The sequence below is a fragment of the Sarcophilus harrisii genome, chromosome 2, assembly GCF_902635505.1.
Source record: "Sarcophilus harrisii chromosome 2, mSarHar1.11, whole genome shotgun sequence".
NCBI lineage: Eukaryota > Metazoa > Chordata > Mammalia > Dasyuromorphia > Dasyuridae > Sarcophilus > Sarcophilus harrisii.
Genome location: NC_045427.1, coordinates 220,613,878 through 220,639,262, shown reverse-complemented (window position 1 = coordinate 220,639,262; position 25,385 = coordinate 220,613,878). Strand labels below are relative to the sequence as shown.

Here is a 25,385-nt window from a genome sequence, read left to right as displayed (position 1 = left end):
TCTCCTCTCTAGATCTTTGGAACAATACTTTCCTTCCTACCTCCCTTTTCTGCTCTTATTACTGACCTTCCTGGTCTCAATTAAAATCCCACTTACAGAAAGCCTTATTTCCTATTTGCCTTGTATATTGCTTCTTTTGTAAATATCTGTTTGAATGTTGCCTCCCCCATTAAGATCATAAGCTCCTAGAGGATAAGAGGTCTTTTGGATCCTCAGCATTTAGCACATAGTAGGCATTTAATAAGTGTTTATCGATTGATTGAGATTGGAGCTACCCTCAAAATCTCCTGCTCCTTAGTGGTATCCGGAAAGAAGTTATTTCCAAATAGGGTATTCTTTCCACTGCTTTTGGGTGTGTTTCCAATTAGACCTATAAGCTCCTAGAGAGTGAGAAGCTTCCACAGAAAGGGATTCAAAAGTGCTCCAGGCAGTAAAACCGTTTTCAGAGAAACAACTTGTAAGTAAGATCAGGTAGGCCTTTGAGGTTTGATTAGAACACCCATACCAAGAAGGGAAACATTGATAGCGCTGCCATGGAGTAGGCGGCTATGCCATTTGCTTTGGCAATGTTTCCCACACATCCTGGCTCCATCACTTGCCAGCTTTCCAACTATTGGCAAGTTTGCTAAACCTCTGAGAGATAACAGAAGGGCTAACGTATGCCCCTTATGGCGAAGGGCTGTCAGCCATTCCTGGTCATCATATTAATGGATTCTCCCTTTCTCACTATGGAGATGGGAAAGTAGAGCCTGCACCAGGATCACTGAGATCATTTTTATCTATCCTCCCACCATAATAAAATGAAATAGAAGCAGAGGGTTTGAGAAAGCTTTTTTATTTTTATCCAAAATATCAGTAACAGACACAGTGAAAGGCAACTACAAAAAGGCAGGAGGTGCCCACTCCCACCACTCAGTCAAAGCAGTGGGCAACAACAGGTTGGATGGGGATATCAAGGGAGGAAAGGGACAGAGATCCAGCCAGCTGGACTCCTAGGGCAGGGAAATCAAGTCAGATCAGGGAGCAGCTGCCCCAAGGGAGCAAGAGCAAGGGCAGGTAGGGAAGAGCTGCCCACCCCAGCCAGCAGGGTAGTGGTGGGAAAGAACTCTCAGAAGGCCCTTCTCTCTTCACCAGGGGATTCTGGGATTTTTCTACTCATATAAGGAGACAGTTCAGGACTGTGCCTCCATCAATAGTCCCATGAAGGTATTTTCACTCAGGATATTGGACTAGGGCCAACCAACTCTCAAAACCATGGCTACTGCTGCCATCCAAACTGGGAGAAGGCACCAGAGGAAGAGGCCAGGAAAGAATTGAGAGCTGGTCAACCACTCACCAACTCCCATTCTCCCACCCAGCCTATTTTATACTCTTTAAATCATTTTACTCGAAAAATATATCTTTCTATCTAAAACCAAGAAAAAAGAACAATATATTACATACTAAGATAAACAAAGGCCCACCATTGCCTACAAGACCAACATATTTTGGAATCGGCAAGAATCTATTTTCGGGATGTGGGAGGATAACCTTGGAAGGGGTTGAGGTCAAGGACAGTGTCTGAAGTATCAAAAAAGAAGGGACCAGAGAGGTAAGGAGTGTCCATAAATAATAAAAAAAAAAAAAAATCATAAAAATCACACCCCAGGCTCTCCCCTCATTTAAAATAAAAACAAAATGAAACAAAAAAATAATAATAATAATAAAGATACATAAATAGACAGGCCACAGCAGGTATCAGGAAGATGCTGGAGGGAAGGCCCACCCAAGCTGGTATCTCACACCATGCACCAGGGCAGAAGCAGCCTTCTCTCCAAGGAATGAACTCTTCAAAAATTGGAAAGTTTTTTTTTTTTAAGTTAACTTTTTTCTTCTTAAGAGGAAACTCTACAAATCACTTCTATATAAGCATTCACCTGTGTCTGTATGCTCTCTTTATCTACTCATTCTACCCCTCAAAAGAAGTTATAAAAGGAGCCCTCAACAGACCAGCACAACTTGTTTCAGATCGCTTTTCTCTGGCTTTTACACAAGATCTGCTGTTTCCCCACTATCTTTTCTCCCTAACGCCACCCTAGGGTAGTAAATACATTGCTATAGGGTGGTCATAAGTCTATGTGTTAATAGCTCCATCTGCCTCTCTTCCACCAATTGTGATGCCGTGAAGATACAGGGTGGCAGCTTTGCCCTGGACAGAAGTGAGAGACCTGTAGGGCCTTACCTACACTGCCCCAAGAAATGTTTGGGGGTCTATCTAGTTCCCCTCTCCCTCCTCCAAATGCCTCTCTCAAATTAGACTCTACAATGCTCAATATTAGACTAGATATCATAAAATTCTAAGATCAGAGCAAGAAGGGATTTCAAGAGATTTCTTTATCCATCTCTGACTTTCAGACTGGAGAATTACTGCCATTTTTCATATGGAACAACTGAGGCTCATGGGCTGTGAGGAACTGGTAAATGAATAGGAGGGGATGAGGAAGAGGAGAATTTTCTCTTATATAACCTACCCCACCCCCCACCCCCAATGTAAGAGCACCCACTTTGTGGGAAGAGGGGGAAATAAGCAGAAAAAAAGTGGAGACACGATGGCTGGTCAGTGCCTCCCCCTCCCACCGAGAGGTGCCAACCCTCCCCTCCCCATCCCCTAAGTCTATGCTCTGCTGCCCAGTGGAGGGCCTCATGCGTAGAACTCCTGGGTAGGAGCTTTCTTGTAGATGGGTTTCTTGCCCAGATCATAGCTGCCTTCATCCTTCTTCTTCATTCGGTAGATCAGCAGCAGGATCAGGAAGATGGCAAACAGGAGCCCTACAGCACCACCAGCAATCAGAGCTGCAGAGGACAAAGAATGGAAAGTTGTTAGAGCTTGGAGGGACAGGAAACAGAGTTATCAGATCCAGACAGGACCTTCAAGGTCATTATGGTCCAACCCACTCCTTTTATGGGTAACAGCCAGAGTGGAAAGGTGACCTGGTCCAAATCAGCATAACCTCTTTAAGCGAGGCAGCTCTTCAGTACAGTGGATGGAGCCCCTGGACTGGGAATCTAGAAGACCAGAGTTCAAGTCTAGTCTTAGATATTTATTAGCTCTATAACCCCTAACCCTGTCTCAGTTTCCTCATCCATAAAATGAAGATGAGAGTAACTATTTCCCCAGGTGTTATCCAGTTTCCTGGCTGGATAAGCAAGAGGCAGTTACTTGCCTTCTTTGAATCTTAAATGAACTATTCATCTATAGTATGGAAGTAATATTTTCACTAGCTTCTTGAAGGAAAATTTAAGAAAAAACTTTGAAAATCTTAAAGAATAATAACTATCAATTCAGATTATGCTGTTATTATTCTGTTTGGGGGAAATGGTTTCTTTGAGAGAAGTGAGGTCTGTCTGTTGGCTAGAAATTGTTTAGAACAAGATAAAATGTAACCACATTAAAAAAAAAATTCAGTCACAAAACTTTAAAAAGGTTACAGTAATTGGATTTCCTTCAGTTACAGTCTGTGGCTCCATGGGCACCACACACACACACACACACACACACCCCTTCACCCCCAAGAACTTAATCCAAATTACCTGCCAAGACTTCTGTCTTCTCAAAGATGCTGCCCTGGGCAGTGCTAGACATCGACACTTTGTTACTTAAAGTTTCTTCCTCAAAGGGAAATCTCTTCTTGGACATGATCTCGTTCCCTTCCAGCTCTTCAGAGTCCTTAGGATCCTGGTTTGAAGGCTCCCCTTCCACAGGGATGTGGTTATCCAGAGGCACCTAGAAAGAGACAAAGTATCCAACAGGTTTCAGAAAGAAAGCCCAGCTCAGTGAAAAGTGTATACACACACACAGGACTGGAGGACATGACAGTTCCAGCTGTCCAGGACAGATCTCACTATTAACGACAGCTAATTAAGGCCCACTTTGCTTTTTCAGTTTTTCCCCTCTTGTTCCCCTCCACCCAACCCACCCACCTCAAAGCACTGTCTTCTCCTGCAGACCTGGATCAACTATCTCTTGAACATACCTATTTGTTCTCTCACCTCCAGGCTTTTGCTTTCTATGTCCAGAGCTTCCCCACCCCACCTTGGGTTCCTATTTTTTTTCCCCCAAAGCTAAACTCAACCCTTCCCTCAACAAGAAGGTTTTTCCAATTCTTCCCTGGGCCCCACTTTTAATTCAGCACTTTGTTTATGCTTCTAATTGATCAGAATTCAGTGTTGAATTTTAATCATCTGTTTACCAGTAACGCCCTTCCTGCAGCTCCATGACATCAGAACTTATATTTTATTCAAACCTTGTTTTTTTAAACATGAAACTCAACTCTGCACCCAGTAAGTATTTAATAAATGCAGAACTGACCTCGGCTCCTGACTCTTTAGAATCAAATCAAATATCCCTGCCCAGGAACTAAAGAATCGCCTTTAGATTTGTACCTATATATTCATGTATAGATACATTTGTGGGCTCCATGAGAGGCCTCTGCTACTCTCCCCCCCCTTCAACCGACATTTGAGGTTTCACCTTCAGGCCAAGAGAGAAGGAGAAAAAGAATCAAGATTAGTGCTACTCACCGAGGGCTGAACTGTATTCAAGAATGTCTCAGTTATCTCCAGATCATCTGTAAGGACAAAGGGATGATAAGACAAGGATAGTGAGGGAGAGCTCAGTCTATTTTGTTGTTTTTAGTCCTTTCAGTCATGTCCAATTCTTCATGACCCCAACTGGGATTTTCTTTCCAAAGATGGGTTGCCATTTCTTTCCCTAGTTTATTTGACAGGTGAGGAAACTGAGGAAAACAAGGTGAAGTGGCTTGTGGAGAGTTATGCAGCTAGGAAGCATCTGAGACCAGATTTGAACTTCTGAAGATGAGTTTTCTATCCACTGTGCCACTTAGCTGTCCAGCCTAGGTTTAGATGATGCAAAATTAGCCCAGTAGCAGTTAGCTCCCACCCAGAGAGAGGCTTACATAGCTAGGACCTGGGCATCCCATACCAGAACAATCTTGTCCGTTTGTCTGGCCTCTCCAAAGAATCAGAAGAGAGCATGTGGTAAGATCATATAGATAACTGAAGGCCCCAAAACGGGCCCTACTGTGGGACCCCGGAAATAGGGAAGACTGAACTATGTTCCAGTTTTTCCACCCATTTCATGTGCTGTATGGCTACAAACCAACCACTTTTCAATTTCTAGGTCTTGGATTCTTCCAAGTTTAGAGTTTAGGAGTTTAGATTAGATTCTTTTAGTCTAATAGACTTGACTCTACAACTGAAAAGAACCCATGAGGCCATTTAACACATTTTAAGCTTCAAGGCTCTAGAGGAAGGGCGGAAGATAAACAGAAATTGAGAGATGGATGTCTGAAGTCCTCCCTTCCTCCACCCTCCCTGGGGTGGACCCGGGGCCTTCTTCCAGTTCCCTGAAGATCAGCCACCATGTCTGTCACTTGCCCAGTTTACCCTATCTCACCCCAAAGCCCAAGCTTGCTCTCATCCTCCTCTACCAGTTCTTTCTCTACTTCTTCACCCCCTCCCCAAATCTGCCTGCACATGCCCTACTGGTTTCAGGGCTGGTGCTTCTCCTTTCCTCCCCACCCCCAGGGTGCCCCAAGCTAAAGGGAGGGGCCTCTTAGGACAGGTTGGGGCCAAAGCTCTGATGAGCAAAAGTCTCATAGGCAATTTCATGGTCTGTCAGAGGTGGAAAGAACCCGAGTTCAACCCCCTCATTTCTCAGGAAGAAGCTGAGTCCTGCAGGAGGGAAGGTACTAGCTGAAGGCCACAAAGTCAATGAAGAGCTAGGGGTCCAAGTCTCCTGACTCCTGGTCCAGGTATTTCCAGGTTCAAATAAACTTTCTTCAGGAGCCAACAGCAAATAAAACCTAACAAAGGGATTCAGAATGAGGAGGAGGGTGTTTGCCTTTGTTTACATTCATATGAAGGCTGTGGAGTCCATACTAGAGAGGACCCTTTAGCCAAAGACTAGCAGCAGAGAGAAATGTTAATGGGGGAGAAGGGGGTTTCCTCCCAATATCTTTGGGGAGTGCTCCGATAAGTTAAATAGGGAAGTCCACACCCCACAATCCTCAAGGCCAGGTTTGCCTATGGACTTGTGGGCTCAGAATATGGCCAACTACTTCCCAGAATTACCCTTCCCTCCCTCTCATCGTGGGGCATATCTTGGAACTCTCCTGCCCAAATTCCCTTTAGGACCCTCAGGACCACCTGCTCTTCTCTCCTTTCCTAGGATTAGCCTTACCTGTATCTCCTGAGCCTGACAGCTCAAAGTCATCTGGTTCTTTTTCCAGAAGGGCCCCTCCTACATCCTCATCATCTGGCAGGACCCCAGAGAAGTAGTGGGCTTCATAGAGGTCTCGGGGGTCCATCACTTCGGTCTCACGGATCTGGCCAAGAAGAAGGGAAGGCCTGTCAGTCAACAGTGTCCTCAGTCCAATCAGTAAGCTGATTGATGGGACACGGAGTCAATCCCCTACACCAGGCCCACCTGCAACACAGGACACAGGCTGGGCGGGCAAGGGGGCTTAAGGAACATAACCTGGACAGTGGCTCTGAAAGAGAAGATCAGGGCCAAGCTCAAACTATTCCGAGTCTGCTGTAGGAGAGGCAGAAGACACAGCCTTTAACCCTGGGAGAGCCATCAGTCAAAATGCAAGAAGGTGGAAGATCGGGATGGCAGGACTCATTCCGATCATCTCTCTTCTAGGCATTGGGAACCATCCAACCAAGCGGGGGGGTGGGGGGAGAGGAAGGGAGGAGAACTTTGCTAAGAGTTGAAAAGCAAAGATGGGACACAGTAGACCCTGGGATGCAGACATCCTACTCTGGCCGCTAATTTTCTGGCTGATCTTACATGACCCAGGTATGATGCATCCTCTATTCAGATGTGAGCTTCTTGAGAGTAGAAATCATATTCCTTATGCTTAGTATGGCACCTGGCATATTGTAAGCAATTAACAAGTACTTGTGAACGGATCAATTCTCAGATCCTCAGCTTTCTACTCTGAAAATATAAATATCCTCCAAATGGAGATGCAGGAGAGACAGATGCAGAGAGAGCTCCTCAGCCTGTTGCTTACCACAGCCATGGAATCCTGACTTTTTTTTTTTTTTTTTTTTTTTTTTTTAAACCTAAGCTTCTTTCTTAAGTATATGAAGCCTTGAGACTTGGATTTTTTTTTCCAGAAAAGCTATGAGGAAATGTGTATCCCTCAGGCAGAGGCCTGACCAAAGTCATCTTCTGCCAGGAAGAAGAGGTTGGTCAGGTGCTTACCACAGGAGGAAGGGGGAGTAAGAGGGAGGAAAGGAGTTCCAGCCATGCTTCCAGCTGCCCCAGGGCTCTAGGTCTCAGAGAATCTGTTCCCGTAGGTGGCTACAGAGAGAGAAGACCCCACTTCCTGTCTACCAGGACACAGGAACCCACATGTTCTGTGATAGAGAAGCCCTTGGTGCCTGCCAACACAGCCAAACCCACAGGCTGTACGCGGGGGCTAGGAATTCCATCGGCAATAGCTCCTGATTCCCAAACCGTGAAGTCATCTCCCAGCAAAAGCCTTAACCCCTTCTATTCCCCTCTTCCTGTCAGGGGGAGCTGCTCAGAACAGTCCTGGCCCAGGAATGTGGGGGCCTGGATTGTACTCCTATCTCTAAACTCTGACCCACTGACACAACCTCTCTGGGACAGCACTTGCTTCCTTTTTAGATAAATCACAGGGTAGGAAGAAATCGCCTCTCTGGTTCCTCCTCACTCCAAAGTTCTACAATTCAGAGTTGGGGCTTCCCAGCAGATATTTTGTGTGTGTGTGTGTGTGTGTGTGTGTGTGAGAGACAATCAACAAGTAAGGAAAGTCAATGATAGTTCAAAAAAATGGAATTTCCCTCCCCAATTGAAAGAATTTACAAATACTCTTTAACCTGGCCCCAGTTGAGGACTTGTGCTAAATTCCTGAAGTGGGGAGGAAGGGGGGATGAGGTGGAAAGGAGAGAGCAGAATTTGCTATGTGATTCAATCGACCACCTCCTTTCTGCCTCTATTTTATCTCAGCCTGTTAAATGTTTTATTTTTTAAAACCTGTCCAGCAGTTACCGAGAAAATGAGTGTGAAAGTAATTTGAAAATGACAAAGGGCTATCTAAACACATGGGTATGACACAGCTAGATCCAGAGAAGCAGGCTGGGTGAGTGGGCCACACTCGTGTGCTCACACACATACAACCTCTGAGTCAGCCAGGCTCCTAGCACCACCCAGACCCAAGGCTCTGAGTCCTAAGGCTCGGCCATCCTTCCTACAGAGCAAGCCTGGCCTGCTCTGGCCCTCTGATAGCTTCTGAGAAGGCCTGGTCAAGCTTAGCTGAGAAAAGGGAGGAAGTAAGGTGGAAAGGTGGGGAGGAAGGAAGCAACCACACTCCTATCTGAGTCAGGATCAATCAGCTACCGGATCTTAAAATCCCAGAATTTAAAAGAGAATGCTCAAAGGGCTATTTCCCCATACTTGGAATGTAGGGTTCCATCCTATCTACAGCAGAAATCTCGCAGCTTTCTCTGATCCTACTATCTCGGAAGTGATCTTTCCCTGGTTTCCAGCACCCTCAACCTCACATTCTATTTATCTGTGGCCTTATTTAATCTCTCCCAGAAGACCATAAACTCTTTGAGGGCAAGGAGATTTGTTCAGAATGGGTACACAAGGTACTCAAGGCATGTTTTTTTTTTTTTTTTTTTAATTGATTTTTCCCCCCAACTTTGAACATGGGAGTTGGCAAGGTCTATGTAAATGTTATCACCCAATTTCTTTCTTTAACAAAGAAAATGGGGGCCCAGGAGAAAAGTTAAAAGTTACATGGGGCTAGAGGTTGGCATAGAACCAGTGATGGGCTACAGCAAGCTACCAATTGGCAACACGTCAGTATGAGAATTTACACACACTTGACACTAAGAAAGTGTTAATAATACAGATTAAACTTGAATGTGTCTGTGGTTTTTTTCCCCCTGGACAGCTCAGTCCTGCCTAGAATGCTAGGCAATTATAGGACCCTTAGGAGGTGGTATATCAGCTCTGGGCACTACCAGCATCAGGGATAGGTCTAAGCCGGGGCCAGGATGGTGTCTCCAGACCCCAGCCCTTGGAGACTCCTTGCGGGCCGGCCTTCAACTCCCTCCTAGTGGCTCCTTTTTATAGAGAGCTCAGCACTGGGTGGCCCTGTTTCAGAACCCAGGATACCCAGCAGGCTACGTTTGCAGAGGCATATACCAGCAGTTCCCAGAGCTCAGCCCAACTAGAGGCCAGGGACCACACCCTTATGAGTGGGGGGGAAGGTCTGCATCCCATAAAGCAGTGTGTGTGTGTGTGTGTCCATCTCCATAAGTTTTCCCAGCCAGTCTGCAGTTTCTCTGTCTTCCTATTCTTGCCATCCAAGCAAGGTACCCTCCTCAAAAGGGACATCTCTTGGGCTTTATTAGGCTGCAAAAACAAAACATTGCTGAGTCTGGTAGCCTGGACTAGAAGTTGGGAAACCCAAGATCGAAACTTAGCTTGAACATTTATTACAGCTACATTAGGTAGATTAAAAAAAAAAAAAAAAAAAAAAAAAAAAGGAAAAAACTTTAATACTATTGTCTCTCAAATTTGTAAGGAAGAAAATACTAAAGAAACAGGAAATAGTATTATCCTAAGCCTCTTCAAGTTCCTAAACTCAGAGCTATAAAAGCCTGGAGGGTTCTCGGATCAATTAGTCTAACCTTTTTTTTGTACTGGTTAAGAAATGGAAGTGCCAGGTATTTTCCGGATCACACAGATAATAACTATGGGAGGCATAATTTGAATTCAAGTCTTCAACTCCAGAGCCAGAGGGGTTCCTTCCACCGGATCATGCTATCTCTTATCTAGAAACCAGGAATGCCAACAAAAGGCCCATTCAGAGGCTGACCAATCCTCTTGTTTTATATGAGGGAGGGAGCTATGGTCATTTTATTCTGTGGCAGTCACTGTTCTAAACTAACCTATCCTAAATTAGGACAGGAGACAGGATGGAGAAGAAAGGGAAAAGAATATGATCCCTTAAGGATCCCTATGGATCAGTACCAGGCTTACTTAAATATGGGGAGAAGACCCCGAGGGTTGGGGTAAAGATCCAGCATTAATTCAAGTCAATCATGAGGAGTCAGAAATTCTTTCACCTCTGCCCCAACCTTCCACAAAGCATCAGATGCCAATTATTCTGGCTACAGATAACAGGCCTAGCCTGCCCAGGAGCCTCAGATCCTAAGAAAAAGATAGGAGGGGAGGGCAAGAGCACAGATCTCCTAGAAGAAACCCCCATGGGAAGGCCTTCATGTCTATCATCCATCAGGCTCTCCACTCCAACTCTCCTCCCTTTGCCCACAGAACAAACACAGTGAATGTCTAGGTTGTTTAAAGTACTGTTTAAATGGAAACTTGGCCCCTTCTCCAGAGGGCTCTAGACAGGGCCTGGTTAACTGTTTGTGAGGTGAAGAGAAAGAGAAGGGCACATTCAAGGAAAATTTCTGAGACTTGGCCTCTGGGACTGGAGAAAGGGACTAGAAGCTGGAGATTTTTTGTTTCCTCCATTCCTTCTGAGGAGAAAATGTTTGTTGGTTAATGGAGCAGGTGCTGCTAAGCCTTCATTTCCCCTACTCTGGATTCTGTGAATCACTGCTGTCATCATCAGCATCTTAGGTAAAAGCAGAGGGATCCAAGAAAGAAACTGCAGGTATAGCCCTCTGTTTTCACCTCTGGGTAGAAACTCCCCAGGAAATAAGGACCCAAGACTCCCTACTGAGACCGACTGTTCTGTCCAAAATACTGTAGTCCTAGTTCATCTAGAATCTTCAGGCTCCCTGTGACAATCCACTTTCTCCCCACTTTTGGATTTCACAATTCATTTTACCTCATACATCTCAGATTCACTTATTCACCTATCTAGGAAAACTTTGCTATGTTCCAATAACCTTCCTTTCCCTTCTCCTTCCGATTTAAAGTGACTGAACTATTATCAATTCCAGCATATATATATGTCTAATATATGTAGAGAACCACGCTGGACATGATGGAACAAGACCTGGTCTCCACCCTCAGTTTACAGTCTTAATTGTAGTGCCTGTGTGTACATGCACAAGTATACAGAAAACAAGGCACAAGGCATGATAAAAGCAGAACCACGGCAAAAGAGGAACCATTTGGGGAAGAGATACAGAAGAGAAATCAGTGAAGGCTTCGTGGAAAAGGTAGCTTGTGAGCTGGGGTTTAAAAGGAAAAAAAATTGTCAAAAAGCTAGAGTAGAGAGGGAATAGTCTGAGAAAGATTGGTAGATCTTGGAATAATCTGGGAGAAACCCCAAAATTAATCTGGTTACTACTAGGCAAAGGGTCTTTTGGCACCTAAACACAATTCTGCAGCTCTTCAAAGAAAAACTAAGTAGGAACGAACTGAACCAGACAAATTCAAGGTAGTTAAAAATTAGAGGGGAAATCTGTGTGTTGGGGAGGGAGGCAGTTTGGAAAACTGGGAATCGTTAGCAGGAGCTCGAGACCTGGAAAATCAGCCCAGTGACCACTGGAATTTGCCCAGCCTACCTTTTTTTTTCCTAGGAGGTAGGGTGAGGAGGGAAGAATGAGACTCACATTTCCTCCCCCTAAACATATGCGCATGCCCACATGTGTACTTCTAGTTCTAAATCCTGGGATCATCATATCCAAGGTCACAAGGAATGGTTGATCCAGAGGGCTAAGCACTTTTCTCAGACTCAGAACAGAAGGGGACTTTAGCAACCATCTGATATAGTCTCCCCTTACTTTACAGGACACCTAAGAAGGAAATGACTTGCCCAGAGTCACACATTCAGTAAGTGATACTCAAAGAGTTAAACCAGGTCTCCATGGGGGCTCAGATGACAGGCTAGGCAGGGAGCTCGGCTCCAAGGTCGGGTTACTTTCAACACAATCACTCTGGAGGGAGCCCAGGGCCAGGCTGCCAGGCTCTAGGCAGGAGTTTTTACAAGAACCCCATGGGACAGCCCCATGCCGAGGGCAGCTGCTGGCTGGGAGACCCGGGCAGAAAGGCTCTTCAGTTGGGTCCCAGTTCTACACTTTGGACTCCCTGCTTAAGAGGGGCTCCGTTCTGCTGGGTCAGCTAGAAAGTGCTCAGATCTCTTTTTGACATAGTTAAGGGGGCCAAAGGAGAGAAGAGAAGAGAAAGAGCCCCAGCACCCCACCCCCATCCTCCAGGGGCTCCCAGACAGAGATGCATTGAGCTTGGGCTTTTAATCTGAGAACCAGATCTGAAATCCCTGCCGGATAAGTGTCCTGAGGAGCTCTCGCGGCTCTGAACACAAATCTCCTGTTCTCCCAACCTCAGTCAATAGCCTCTTTCCAGGCCTGTCGTCTTTAATTATATCACCCCTGTAACCAATCCAGAAGGCCTGGTTCCCCAGACTCTCTCCCTTCAGTCCCTGGGGGTGGGCAGGAGAGTGGCCATGTACCCTTGGGGGAAGCCTCCTCTGGAAAGGGTCAGTCTGCCCCAGAGAAGTTGGGCAAAGCAGGTCAGGCTTCCCTAGACTGGGGACAGAAGAGGCCTCCTGATCTCCCTGGGTGATGGGGCACTAGCCAGCCCCACCCCCAGCCCCCAGGCTCTGAATGGGAGATTTTTCATAAGGTCCCAGTACACGGGGTCCCGGCAATTGGCCACAAGCTGTTTCTCTGCTTGGGTCATTCTTTCCACACACATTCTTGCCACCCCGCCCCCTCACCCCTTTCCACTACCCTGGTCACCTGACTTCCAGCTCCTTTGGCTTCAGGGCAGAAGGAACTGGGAACAGCTGGGCTGCCAACCCTATACAGGGACAGCCCTTCTTCCACTATCCCAGACCACTGAAGTTAGACAGAGATCCCTGGCTGACTGGCACACTCACACTTAAGGTTGCTGCCTGAAGGAGAGACAGGGAGCGAGGAGGAATATGTACATTTGGAGGAAGAACATCACTCCTACTTCTCTATCCTGAATCCTGCACTTCCCATAAGAGCCCATTCAACAGATGATGAAACTGAGATCCAGAGAGGAAATCACACCCCTTGCCAGACCCCAGACTTTCACTCCAGCACAGTCTCTATTACATAAAATAGTCTGAGCTTCTCTGTACTCCATAGATTCCATATTTCTAGATTCTAACTCTATGGAATCTAATGGAAACTCTTAAGACAGAGATCCATTCTTTTTCCCTCCCCACAAAGTTCCTTCAACTCTGGGCCAGCAAACAAGTAGGGAGGGACACTTAGGAACTAGTCCTAGTTTAAATATAAACTCATCTGATAATTAGCAAACAGCTTAGTTCTTAGGTAAATAAATAAGAGAATTCTGGATCCTAGCCCCACCACACCCCTTTCCCCAACAACAGAGGGGTAGGGCAGAGGGTAGAAAAGCAGCTGCTTCTGAAGGCTCCACCCCAGGACCCCTCAAGAAGATAAAGGCATCTTGCCCACCCCCCATCCGAACATCTGCAGCCCAGGTTTAGGGTTTCTTGAACACTGGGCAGATTTAGGGGTGGACTACAAAGATAAAACTAAAGGTTCCAGGGGGTAAAAAGAAAATGGACCTGAGTCTGAAGCCATGTATTAAAGTCCCAGGTTTAAAACGTAAGTTAATTGTTAATTGACAAGGACAAAACTAAAGATCCTTGGAAAAAAGAAAATGACTTAAGTCATGTACTGGAGTCCCAGGTTTAGAACTGAAGTTAATTGTATGATCTGGAATGTCATCTCCTTTTTTGGCCTTCAGTTTTCCCATCTCTAAACCCAAAGGTTTAGACAAGTTTTCGAGGGCCCATTCTAGTTCTGCCATTCTGGGTGATTCTGGGTGCAAATACAAGGGAATTCATAATGACCTGTTCCTAATCCACCCTGCTTCCTAAACTATTACATATGGAAACATTTCCTCTAAGAGAGAAGACTCCATTCCCTTCAGACCCAACTCGTGAGAAGGACCAATGAACTCATCAGCAAAAGAAGACTCAAATTAACTGATATGGTCAGGGTCACAGTAAGCCTCATAATTTGGAATTGAACCCAGTATCTGGGCCTCCCAGTCAGTTTCTTTTCTATCGTATCCTACCTCTCCAGAACAACCAAAAGCCAGGTGTTGTGCCTTAATGGAGCATTTTTTTGTTTAAATAAGTTATATTTATGCCTGCTATAATATTAATCATTTCCAGGTAAACCTGAAGACAGCCATGTGACTTAGTAGATAGAATACTGAGCCTGGAGTTAGGAAGATCGGAGTTCAAATCCAACCTCACACATTGACTCTGAGCAACTTCTATTTACCTCAATCCACTGGAGAAGGAAATGGCAAACTATCCTGGTAACTTTGCCAAGAAAACTCCATGGAAAATATAGTCCATGAGGTCAAAAAGAGTCAGACAAATGAACAAGAATAACAACAACAACAACAACAACAAAAATGATACACACTAGCATTAAACACTCTTATAAACCTAATATTTTGTAACAAAATGAAACTCAAATTAACCAATATGCTCAGAGTCACAGTTAGCCTCATAATTTGGAATTGATTCCAATATCTGGGCCTCCCAGCCAGTTTCTTTTCCACTGTATATTAACTCTCCAGAAGGACTAAAGGCCAGATGCTGTGCCTGAAGGAGGTCTGAGGCAGGCTTCATCCTGTCCCCCACTCCCTTCTTTAGGAAGGGCGGCAGGTAAGTCAATATTTAGCTGACTTTCTAAGGAAAAGACTAAACAGCTTTCCCGGGCCCCAAGACCTCTCAGGGTGGGCCCCACCAATCCTGGAACAGTTTGGAAGAAGCTTGAATGACTCAGGATTAGTTAGACTGACTGTGAGTCAGGGACCCAGAGCTAAGGTCCTCTTCTCCAAATGGTCATTTCCAAAGCCTTCTCCCCATTCTACCCCAGTATGGAGGGTTATCTGGCAGTATGGGGCCAAGATGGGTTTCCAGCTCCCTCCTCCACTGATGTGGGGCTGCCAGCTGGGAGTCTGACTTTTCAAATTCACAAAATTCACAAATTCACATCCAGCCTAGCATTCAGAGTCCTTGGAAAAGCCCTGAACGGAACTTCTGTTGCCGGGGAGGCGGGAGCAGTGAGGAGTGAATCCTGAATCGCTGGTTTGTCTGACATCCAGCCGAGTTAAGAGGCACCAGTTTACTTCTCCTCCTGATAGGCCAGGGCCTGGTTGGCTCAGTCACTACAGCAGAGCCCTGGTACTTCTACCTGGTGGCCTCCCGAGCCTACAGCAAGCTCATGTGCTCGTGCATGGGCACATCAACAAGTCAGAGCTGGCAAAGACCTTGGAAGGGACTTTAGGAATCATTTACGTGGACCAACCCTCTTGTTTCATAAAGCAAGAAACAGACTTAAAAAGAAGAGGTGGCTTGAGCCAGGACACACAGCTAAATAAGAAGAGCCAGGCTGTCTAACCACTAGGCCACAACTTCTCTACTATATCAAATGTCAAAAAATAAAATAAAAAAATAATCTAGGTCCAACCACCTTATAATTAAGAGTTAAACTTAAACTTCAAGCACCCACGGCACAGTTAGGTGGCACAACAAATAGGTTTGTTGTCAGGAAAAATCGAGTTCAAATCTCAATTTCTTCTACTTCAACCTAACCCACAGAGCTGTTGTGAAAATCAAAAGAGCTAACAGTTGAAAAGCAGCAGGCACATAGTAGCCACTTAATAAGTGCCTGTTTCCTTCCTTCCCCAGATAAGGTAGAGGGACTAGAGTCCCTGCCCTCCTTCCCCCCTCCACCCCCAAAAACAAAACTATCTCCACAGACAATCCACCCACCTTGTTAGACAGGATCAGTCTGCCTGCCCTCCCCAAGTTATAATAGATAGGGGGTCTTGAGATTCCGTTTATCTGCTAGGTTACAGGGCCACATTCCAGGAAAATAGCCATGAGGGACAAGGTGAAACAGAGTTCTCCAATCCTAGAGAGCTACTTATACATAGCTCTAAGAAATAAAGGTTATAGAGAATCTAAGGAACCCTACTAGATTCAACACTGGTCCTCTCCAGGACCCCACCCCACCCTTCCATGAAGCTAAAAGCCAACCACCCCCCAAAGCATATAGTATATAACATCTCCTAGCTGATTCCCAGTTTTCCTTTAAGACCCAGCAGGTTTTCAGTGACTCTGTTCCCCACCCCTCAGTCCAGTGATCTTTCATTTCACTAAGAAAGTGCAAATCTCAAAAAAAATTTAGAGGAAATAGGGATCTTGGAGATCTCAGGGTTAATAATCACATCGATTCAGGAAACAAAAAAACCACAACTGGCAGTAGGGGATTAGGATTTGAACTCGGGTGTTGGCCCACTCTCTCCTCCTTTGATAGTTTCCTAAATGTGTCTGGCCCTCAGAAGCCAGAGTAGGAGCTCTCAAAGAAGTGGGATCATGATTTACATTCTCATCCCTCCAGGGCCAACAACAGTGTCCTTTAGGTGGCAGACAGTTGATAATAAATACCTAATTGATTGATGGGAGTTGTCCAAATGTAGGAACAAGAAAGGTGAGAAACATCAACATCCTCCCTGGTCAGAGCAGCTGGGACATCTCATACTGGCTCAGAACTGAGCCACTCTTCCATATGGAAGGTACAAGCAATAGAAGCCAAAAGCAATAGAAACAGACAGATGGCAAAATAAATCCAACGCTAGGCTTGGAGTTAAAAATTTTGAATACAATCTCAGATACTTAAAAGTTAACTAGTCTCTAGCCTAAAGTCAGATAACAGCTCCTATCCCTCAGATTGTAGTGAGGTTTAAGCGAGTTAAATGTAAAGCACTAGATAATTTAATCATTATTTTATGATTCCACCTTCCTTCCAGCTCCTTGACCTTCTCAGGTACAGCTATAAAGACATCAGCTTTTTTTTTTTTTTTTTTTATAAATAATGCAGAAAGATAGCAAGCATTTGGATTCCAGTAACTCTGAACAGGCTTCTCATAGAGGGACTTTCCCCAAAGGCTTCCCCCACTGGTTTCTATTTTCTAACCCAGACAGTTACGGATCCAAGGGGGAGCCTATTTGACCAGCTTAGAAGTCTTCTCAAAGCCCAAATGTTTTGGGAAACAATGACCAGCTCTATCACCTGCTGTCTTCCTAATGGCTGTGGCTCAACCACATCCCCTACAGACCCAGATGAGAGCCTACCCATTGTTATTTTGTTACTGCCTTGTTTTTGCCTCAATCTATTTCTGGAGATATCCCCTCTCCCCACTTCTTATATGAACTCTTAAAAACCAGCAAAACCACTCAAACACAGATAGTGATCTCATAGGATAGTGGATATAACATTCTGCTCTAGAGGTCCTTTGCTTCTCTGAAAAAGATTTCCTAATCTATCCCCAGGGACCATTTATTGGTTTTTCAATTACTCAGAGTCTGGCTTCCTTTCTAATGATCTTTTCATTTCCAGTGACAGTCATTGTGTACATTGCTCTTTTGGTTCTACTTATTCACTATCAGTTCACAGAAATCTTCCCATGTGGCTTTGAATTTTGCATATTAGTCATTTCTTATTGCTCCATAATATTCCATTAGATTCACAGGCAGCAGTTTTTTTTTTCCAGTCTCTCCTCGGTTATTAGTTATTATACTTTATTTTGACAATAAATGCTGATATGAATATTTTGGAATATGTTGAACTATTTCTGACTTTAACCTCCTTTGATGGGAACCTTGGCTACCTTCTAGAATAAAATGGATAACTAGAGATTGTTACTCCTGTTTTATAAAAGACACAGAAAGATTAAAAGAAAGAATACTGAATTAAGATTATAAAGGTTCAACTCCTGTCTCTCCCTACTATGTCCAACCAGTAGACTCATCTGGACAACCAGAGACCCCAGGCTCTCGGTGTCCTCTTCTGAAAAATGAAGGGGTTGGATTAGGCAACTTCTTCTACATCTCCCTCCAATGTCACCAGGGCCCAGGCCATGCAGCCAGCTTGTCTGAGCCAGTCACTCCAACAGGAGACAAGGAGGCCTTTAATTGGTTGAGGCAGGAAAACTGAGTAGGGCACCAAAGGAATAGGCCCCAGGGAGTGCCCTCCCCATCGGACAGGAAGAACAGGTTTGAAATTGTAACCAACACTGGAGCATGGGCCCAGGCATCGGGCCGAGAGGAGTGACCCACAAACATGCTATGCAAGGACAAACAGCTAAGAGCCTTGCTTCTCCTCAAGCCCCCTCCTGGGAGCCTGTCACATGAGTCAGGGTGAAAAGCACATCGAATTAGAGCCAGAAAAGCCTTACCTAGTTCTATTCCCTCATTTTTATGAATAAAGAAACTGAGGCCGAGAGAGATCAAATGATTTGCCCAAACCACTTTAAGTGAAGATGTATTTTCTCAAAATGCAATTTGGGAAGAATTCAAATGAGAGGGTAAGACGTAATAGAAGTTACATTTGTGGGACCCAAAACAATAAATCACTTTTCTTCTCTGGGATTCAATTTCTTTATCTATAAAATGAATGTTGGACCAGGGTCTAAGGGAACAGCTCTAACATTCTGTGATTTGTGAGCACTGGATAGTCAGGAGACTCAAGTTTTAATGCCAGCTCTGGGCTATTGGTCAAATCATTTCACTGAACTCATTGGACATGGTCCATCAACAGAGCTAAGACTGCCAGATTAGGAATCAATAAGCCCTAAACTCTAAATCTCAGCTCTGCCACAAATTTGCTGTGCAATGGGGGTCTTAGTTTCCTCATCTGCAAAATCGATATAATTTCTGGCATCCAGGATTGAAGAGGAAAAAAAAAAAAAAAAAAAAGACTGAGTATGAATGTGTTAGAAAAACTTAAACAAAAACAAACAAACAAACAAAAAAAAAACAACCCTGAATTATCCTTATAACCTTTCTTCTCTCATGCCATCTAACCCTTTCTCCTTGACTTTTCCTACCCCAAACTCAGACCACAGATCAGGTGACCCAAAAAAGTAGGCAATTCCTTCTTTAAGAGACATCTTGGCCTTTTTCTTGGCTAAAGGGGCCAACAAAGCTAGGAAACCAGAACCATAAGTCAGAAGTCAGAGATCAGGACCTATAACAGGAGTCAGGCACATTGCAGCAGGCTGCCCAATTTCTATAACTCAAGAAACCATCTAACTCTTCCACTGAGGATCGAGGGTCAGACTTGCTCCTACTCTCATTATTTCTTCAATACCACAGAAGCCACTCTAACCAGAACAAAGTGCTCCAATGAACTAAGTCGCTGCTACCAGGAGTTGCTGCTTAAAAGGGGGAAAATTCCTTCCCCCAGTCTAAGCTGCCTATCACTCGTTAGGGCCTTCTAGCCCAACAAGAAAGCCTAGGAAGTGTGCACAGGGGACACAACTGTAAATGGTTTAGAGTTAGGGGAAGGAATTTGTGTCCCCCTAAATCCAAAGCACCTGATTTAAAAAAAAAAAAAAAAAAAAAAAAGGCTATTCATTTACAAAGGTACTCAAGGGCATTTGGGAAACAAAACTGCCACATAGTGAAATTAAGTCCTACACCCCAAGTCCAGAGACAACAACTCCAGTTTCAGCTTATACCAATGTAATAATCATGTGACTTTGTCTAAATCAAGTCCCTTCTCTGAATGTCTCAGTCTCAGCTATAAAATGGCAATAAGAATGAATGTCTACAACACAAGTATACCTTGTAAACATGAGATCGTAGAATTAGAGCTGGAAGGAAATTTGGAGGTCTCTAAGAACATAACTTAGAGAAACAAATTTGAGGCCCAAAAATGCAAAGTGATTTTTACCATTTCAAAAGTTGGTAACAGACCCAGGTTGTGAACTCAAGTCCTCAGGACTCTAAATCTGGCACTAAACCTCATAAATAGAAGGTGGTATACATAGGAATTCTCTGTACATAGTAGGTGTTGAATTATGCTAATTCCCTACTGATCATAAAATTTAATTCTAGAAGGAATCTCCTGCCCAGTTCAGGTTAGTCATTTAGCAGAAGGAAAACAGGGCTCAAAGAGGAAAAGTGACTTGTTCTAGAAGTCACATGGGGCATAGGCAATGAAAGGGGCCTTTTCAAGCCTTTGCTAGTGCTGTCTCCTCCTCCTCTTTAAATCTACCTATCCTTGAACGCATGGTATTGAAAGCGTGGTATAAGTAAGATACCAGGTTTCTTTCTACTTCCAGCTCTTCTGCTAGCTCATCATGTGACTCTAGATAAGCCCCTTCACCCAATCACAAGATCTGGAATTAGTGGAGAGCTCAGAAATCCTCCAATTCAACCCCCTCATTTTACAGAAAACTGAGGCATAGAACGGAGAAATGTTTTGCCTAAGGTCAGAGCCAGCAGACCACAGAAGTGGAATTCAAACTGTTCAGCAGACCCACCCCAAATTCAAACAGAGCAAACACAAATGATCATCTTTCCCCTACAAACCAGCCCTGCTTTTAGAACTGGATTTCTATCATGGACACTACCAGTTCCCCAAGATCTTAACCCTTGCCTTCATCCTCACTCTCACAACCCATGGTCCAGTCAAATAAATGTCAAATCTTGTTTGTCCTTTTACTACACTGCTCTCTTGGTCCCTTTCTCTTCACCCACAACTTCTACTCCTATCTCAGGCCCTCACTGTTTTTCACCTGGGCTATTACACTAACTTCCTAAATTGGTTTCCCTGCCTCAAATGTTTTGCCTCTCCAATTAGTTTCCAAAGTAAAATTCCTACAGATCTGATCTAATTCCAATTCCACCAGCTCTCCAATAGCAAATTCCAATAGCTCATTACCTTCAGGAGCAAATACATCTACACTTCCCTATTCAGAGTTCACAATCTGGCACCAAATGACCTTTCCAGACTTATACATCACACCCTTTCATTCTTCAAAACTATAGTCCTGTATGGCACACATAGCACTCCCATTTCCCATCTCTCTATTTGTGTTATGCCTGAAGCACAGTAGGTTCTTTATAAATGTTTGCTGATTGGTTTCAAGTCCTTGTATTTCCTAGTAGACTCAATGTCTCTTTAGTTATTTTTCTCCTCAAAAGATAGCCTGTACTTGATAGAAGTTTCACCTTCTTTCTGCAATTCAGCACTTATTAAACTCCTACTATATTCCAGAGTGGGGATACAAATCCAAAGAGGTACTTTCTGTCCACAAGGTTTACCTCCCCTCCCCCCCCTCCAGGCAGCATGGGCTATTATTCTAGGCCAGGTTTATTCTCTTTTGAGTAAAGAGCTGGAAGAGTGAACTGCAGAAGTTTTGATTCCCCGGTTTTCTGTAACTTTTTCTGTAACTTATTCGTGAGTTTTATCTCCCTCCCCCATCAAAAAAAAAAAATTGAAAAATTTCTGCAGAAATGAGACAGAATGAATACAGTGGGTCCATCAAGATTTTTATATACACATCCCTTTTTTACTAGTAATGATAATAATAACTAGCATTTAAGGTTGCAAAGTACTTCAAATGTCAACTCAATAATAATACTAATAAAAAGCTAGAATCTAAATAGCTCCTACAAAGTACAGGCATTGTGCTACACATTTGGCCAATAATATCATTTGAGCCTCACAACTGCCTAGTGAGTACGTACTATTAGCCTTATTTTACAATTGAGAAAACAGAAAGCAGTCAGTGATTAAGTGACTTGCTTAGATTCACTATTAGTAAATGTGAGGCCAGATATGAATTCAGGTCTTCCCAATTCCCCATCTGTATAGGACTCTCTCAAATTTACCACCTAGTCATCTCAAAGAGATTAAAAGCCCTCTTCTGGGGAGCTCCATTGGCTTCCCTTAGCTTATCTTTCTCCTGCTTTATTACATATTGCTTCCCTTTTCAGGGTCCTTATAACTCCAGAGAAAGTGGACTAATGGGCCCCATGAGCCGTTTTCAAAACACAAAACTGTTCAATCCTTTCAAGACTCAGGTAAGGTACTATTTCTTCTTCCAAACGGACTTCCCCGATTCCAACCAGAAATCATTCTCACCTTTTCTTCAACTTCCCTATAGAATCTAATGTTGATCAATGAATAGAAATACATAAGGATCCATGAGGGCTTCAAGTGAATTGGTCTTATAATATTGTCCATGTTTTTATTTTTAATTGTTTTTATTAAATATTTCCAAATGACATTTTAATCTATTTCAGGTAGCTTGTTTGAATCCTCTGAACTAGATCCTTGAACCCACTCCATTGCTTTGTTTTATCTTTATCTATGGACATTTTATATATATATATATATAAATATATATATGAAATAAATATAAAATAAAAATTATATATATAAAATCTCACAAGCTCATAGTACCTGCCTTCAAGGATCTTAAATGTCATTCTCAACTCTTATCTTCAACACAGTTCCTTGCAGAGTAGGCAGGTAAGTAAGTATTTGTTGAATGGAACGTTATTACTGCCCATCCAGTCCAAAGGTTGTCCCCAAACTGCTTTCAAGAGGCCTCAGAGTTCTAAGTTGAATCAATATTTAATGATTAAGCTGCTAGGGCTTTCTGGCCTGGACTAAAGGTTAGCAAGAAAATGGTAACAAGCTCTACTCCAGACAACAGACACGGTAAAGAACAAAGTTTTATACTTGGGATGGTGTGGGGGAGACTCAAAAGCAAAGAAAATATTGCTTCCTCATCCCAATAGTCAGCTCTTTCAGTTTTTACTATAGTTCATGAGGGTTAATTCCTGGCAGTTCAATTTCTTCCTCCCACATTCACACCTCAGGCTCCACCAGGTGGGAAGTCAATAATACACCACATTTTTATGTAAACTTTTAAAATTCCAAAGCACTTTGGCATTCATAATTTCTTTAGTCCTGGAAACACCTCAGACAGATAACTTATGTAGAGGCCACATTATCCCCCATTTCCATTTGAGAAAATTGAGGCTATGAGGGGGAAGTACTTAGATTGTCACCCCTTAAATATTAACTTTGTATCTCACACAGAAAGAACAAATCTCTACATACAGCAGATACCTATAAATGAATCTTCAAATTAATTGGTCCACTCAGCTGAAAAGACTTGAAAACCTAGGTCTTCTGGCTCCAAGCTTTTGTTTTTTCTGTCAAGAGGGGCTGAATTTTGCTTTCTCCTCCTTCCCCTCATTTAAGTGGGGAGGAAGCAGGGGAAAAGTTGGAGGTCGATTTCTGTCTGGATCATAGTATGCCACAAGAGATGAACCCAAATCCAAAAGAATAGAGAAAAGGAGGGAGCCTATCACCAATTCCAAACTCTAACCCGCATGAATCACTGTAAAGATCTATGGTTTTAATGTCGGACGAGAGACTCTGTCCACTCTGTCACTCACTAGCCTCTCCGGACCTCAGTTTCCTTAAATGTAAAAAGAGGCGACTAGATGAGTTTTTTAAGGTCTAAAATTTCAGTTCTAAAGTTCTACCTATGAACGCTGGATCTGTCCCCTCGCAGCACCCTCCTCCCTAACCCCCAATCACTCCGGTGAAGGCAGGCTGGGGCCCAATGGAGGGAGTGGATGACGGGGGGAGGGGGAAGGGGTCGGTCTCAAATTAGTCACATCTCTGGCAGAAAGAAAGCTTTGGGAGAGAAGGGAGGAACCCCGACATAGGTGGAGGTGGAGGCGGGCTTGGTGGCATTCTGGGTCAGTCACCCTAAGGAAGGGTGAGTTGAGGGCAGAGAAGCCCAACCCCACACCCCGTCTCTGGGCCCCTTCTGCTTCATCGCCATTCCAGAGTAAAGTTCAGGAGAAAGTAAAGTTAATTCTAGTAGAAGTGGCCGCCTTCCTCCATCCCTAGGGTTGGGAGACGCGGAGTCCGAGGCAGAGCCTCCCCGCCCCGCGCCATGCACCCCAGGCACAAAGCAGACTCCAAGCTCGCCCCACTTCTACCGAACCCCTCTTTCTAAGGGTCACCCAGAACCATTTGGATCTCCAATCACCTACCGATTCAGCAACGGCACTAGCGGCCAGGAGCAGGAGAGCGAAAAAACCGTGTGGGGGCATGTTGTCTGGCAGCCAAGCTGGCGTGAGCGAAGATTAGGATAGATCGGATCCGGAGATGTCCTGAGCCGGCTACGCGCGCTCCTCTTATAGGTGGCGTGCTGCTGCCGCCGCTGCAGGGGCTACCAGCCCCTCCCCGCCCCGCCCAGCCAGGCTTAGAGCCGCCGCCCCCGTCCGGAATTCCCCAGCTCCTCTACTCCCCGGAGCTCGGATGGCAGATCCCCACGCTGCGGAGGCTCGCTCCCCCCGGGAAGGATTCGCGAACCCACGCGGAATTCCCGGAACCCCTATTCAATTCATAAAGTGTCTACTTCCATTCCCCGGACTTCGGTGGCCCCTTCCAGTCCCCAGTTCCCCTCCCCCCACCCAGGCCACGCCCACACCACCTTTCCCCACCACCTTTTCCCTCCACTTCTTCCGCAGCCCCTGCAGGCTTCCTCTGAAAACCAACTTCTTCTATTTTCTAAGAGATGAGTCCTAAAGATACTGGAATTCTTAGGGAACTGCCCCATCCTATTTTCTCCCCAGCGATGATTTTTCATGGGGTCATAGATCTAGATTTGCAAGGAACTTTAGGCGTCAACCAGTCCAACTCCTCAGGTGAGGAGATAAAGGGTCAGTAGAAGTATTGCAAAACAAGTTCGAATCTATTGGGGATTTTCGTTGTTGTTCTTGATGTCATATTAATATTAGGCTAGAATTATGATCTCACTGATATGGGGAACTCCCAGGAAGGAAATTATCCTTAATGCGGGTCTGGCAATATTTTGTAATTTATATGGAAGTAGACTTACAGACAGGCCTGGGCACCTGAAAGGTTAAACAATTTGGTCGGGGTCACAACCTGCAACCAGTGTGTTTTTGTGGTAAAATCTGAATATAGGCCCTGGGGACCATCTCTGAGAGCGGGTAATTCTCCACTTAGCGGGTCTGCCTCTCACCCACATCATTATTATCGTTATTTTGTAGCACTTGAAAACTTTAGAACTGGCTCTCCCAACTTCCATTCACTAATTCGAGTGAGGCTGTTGCATCACCAACAGGGTCTTTGTCGCACAGAAATTCTCAACCTGGAATGTTTTTGTTTTTTAATATTTATAGTTGTGTTTCAATATAAATCATCTCCTTGGCAATCCTATGTACTTTATTTTATTTAGTAATGGTAGCTAGTATTTACATTGACTTCTAAGGTTTGCAAAATACTTCACATGTTATCTCATTTCCTCACAATAACCCTTGGAGGTAGATGCTATCATTACATAAAATATGTTTACAAATCAAGACACTGAGGCTGGGAGAGGTTGAAAAGACTGTTCACAGAACTGTTAGGAATCTGAAGCAGGATCAATTCTTTGAAGCTCTATTCTGGGAAAGGAATATAGGCTT

The 25,385-nt window shown here is 44.3% G+C and overlaps 1 protein-coding gene across 1 annotated transcript; it reads right to left on the bottom strand.

Moving 5' to 3' along the window:
* Positions 1-818: 818 nt before the first annotated feature.
* On the bottom strand, positions 819-24,099 carry SDC4 (syndecan 4). The gene is made up of 5 exons (XM_012539807.3): positions 23,943-24,099; positions 6,242-6,386; positions 4,561-4,607; positions 3,571-3,763; positions 819-2,832 (listed from the first exon to the last, which is right to left on the bottom strand). Exons 1-5 carry the CDS (start codon positions 24,000-24,002, stop codon positions 2,681-2,683), a joined length of 597 nt encoding a protein of 198 aa, XP_012395261.1. The 5' UTR covers positions 24,003-24,099; the 3' UTR covers positions 819-2,680.
* Between the last annotated feature and the right edge of the window lie 1,286 nt (positions 24,100-25,385).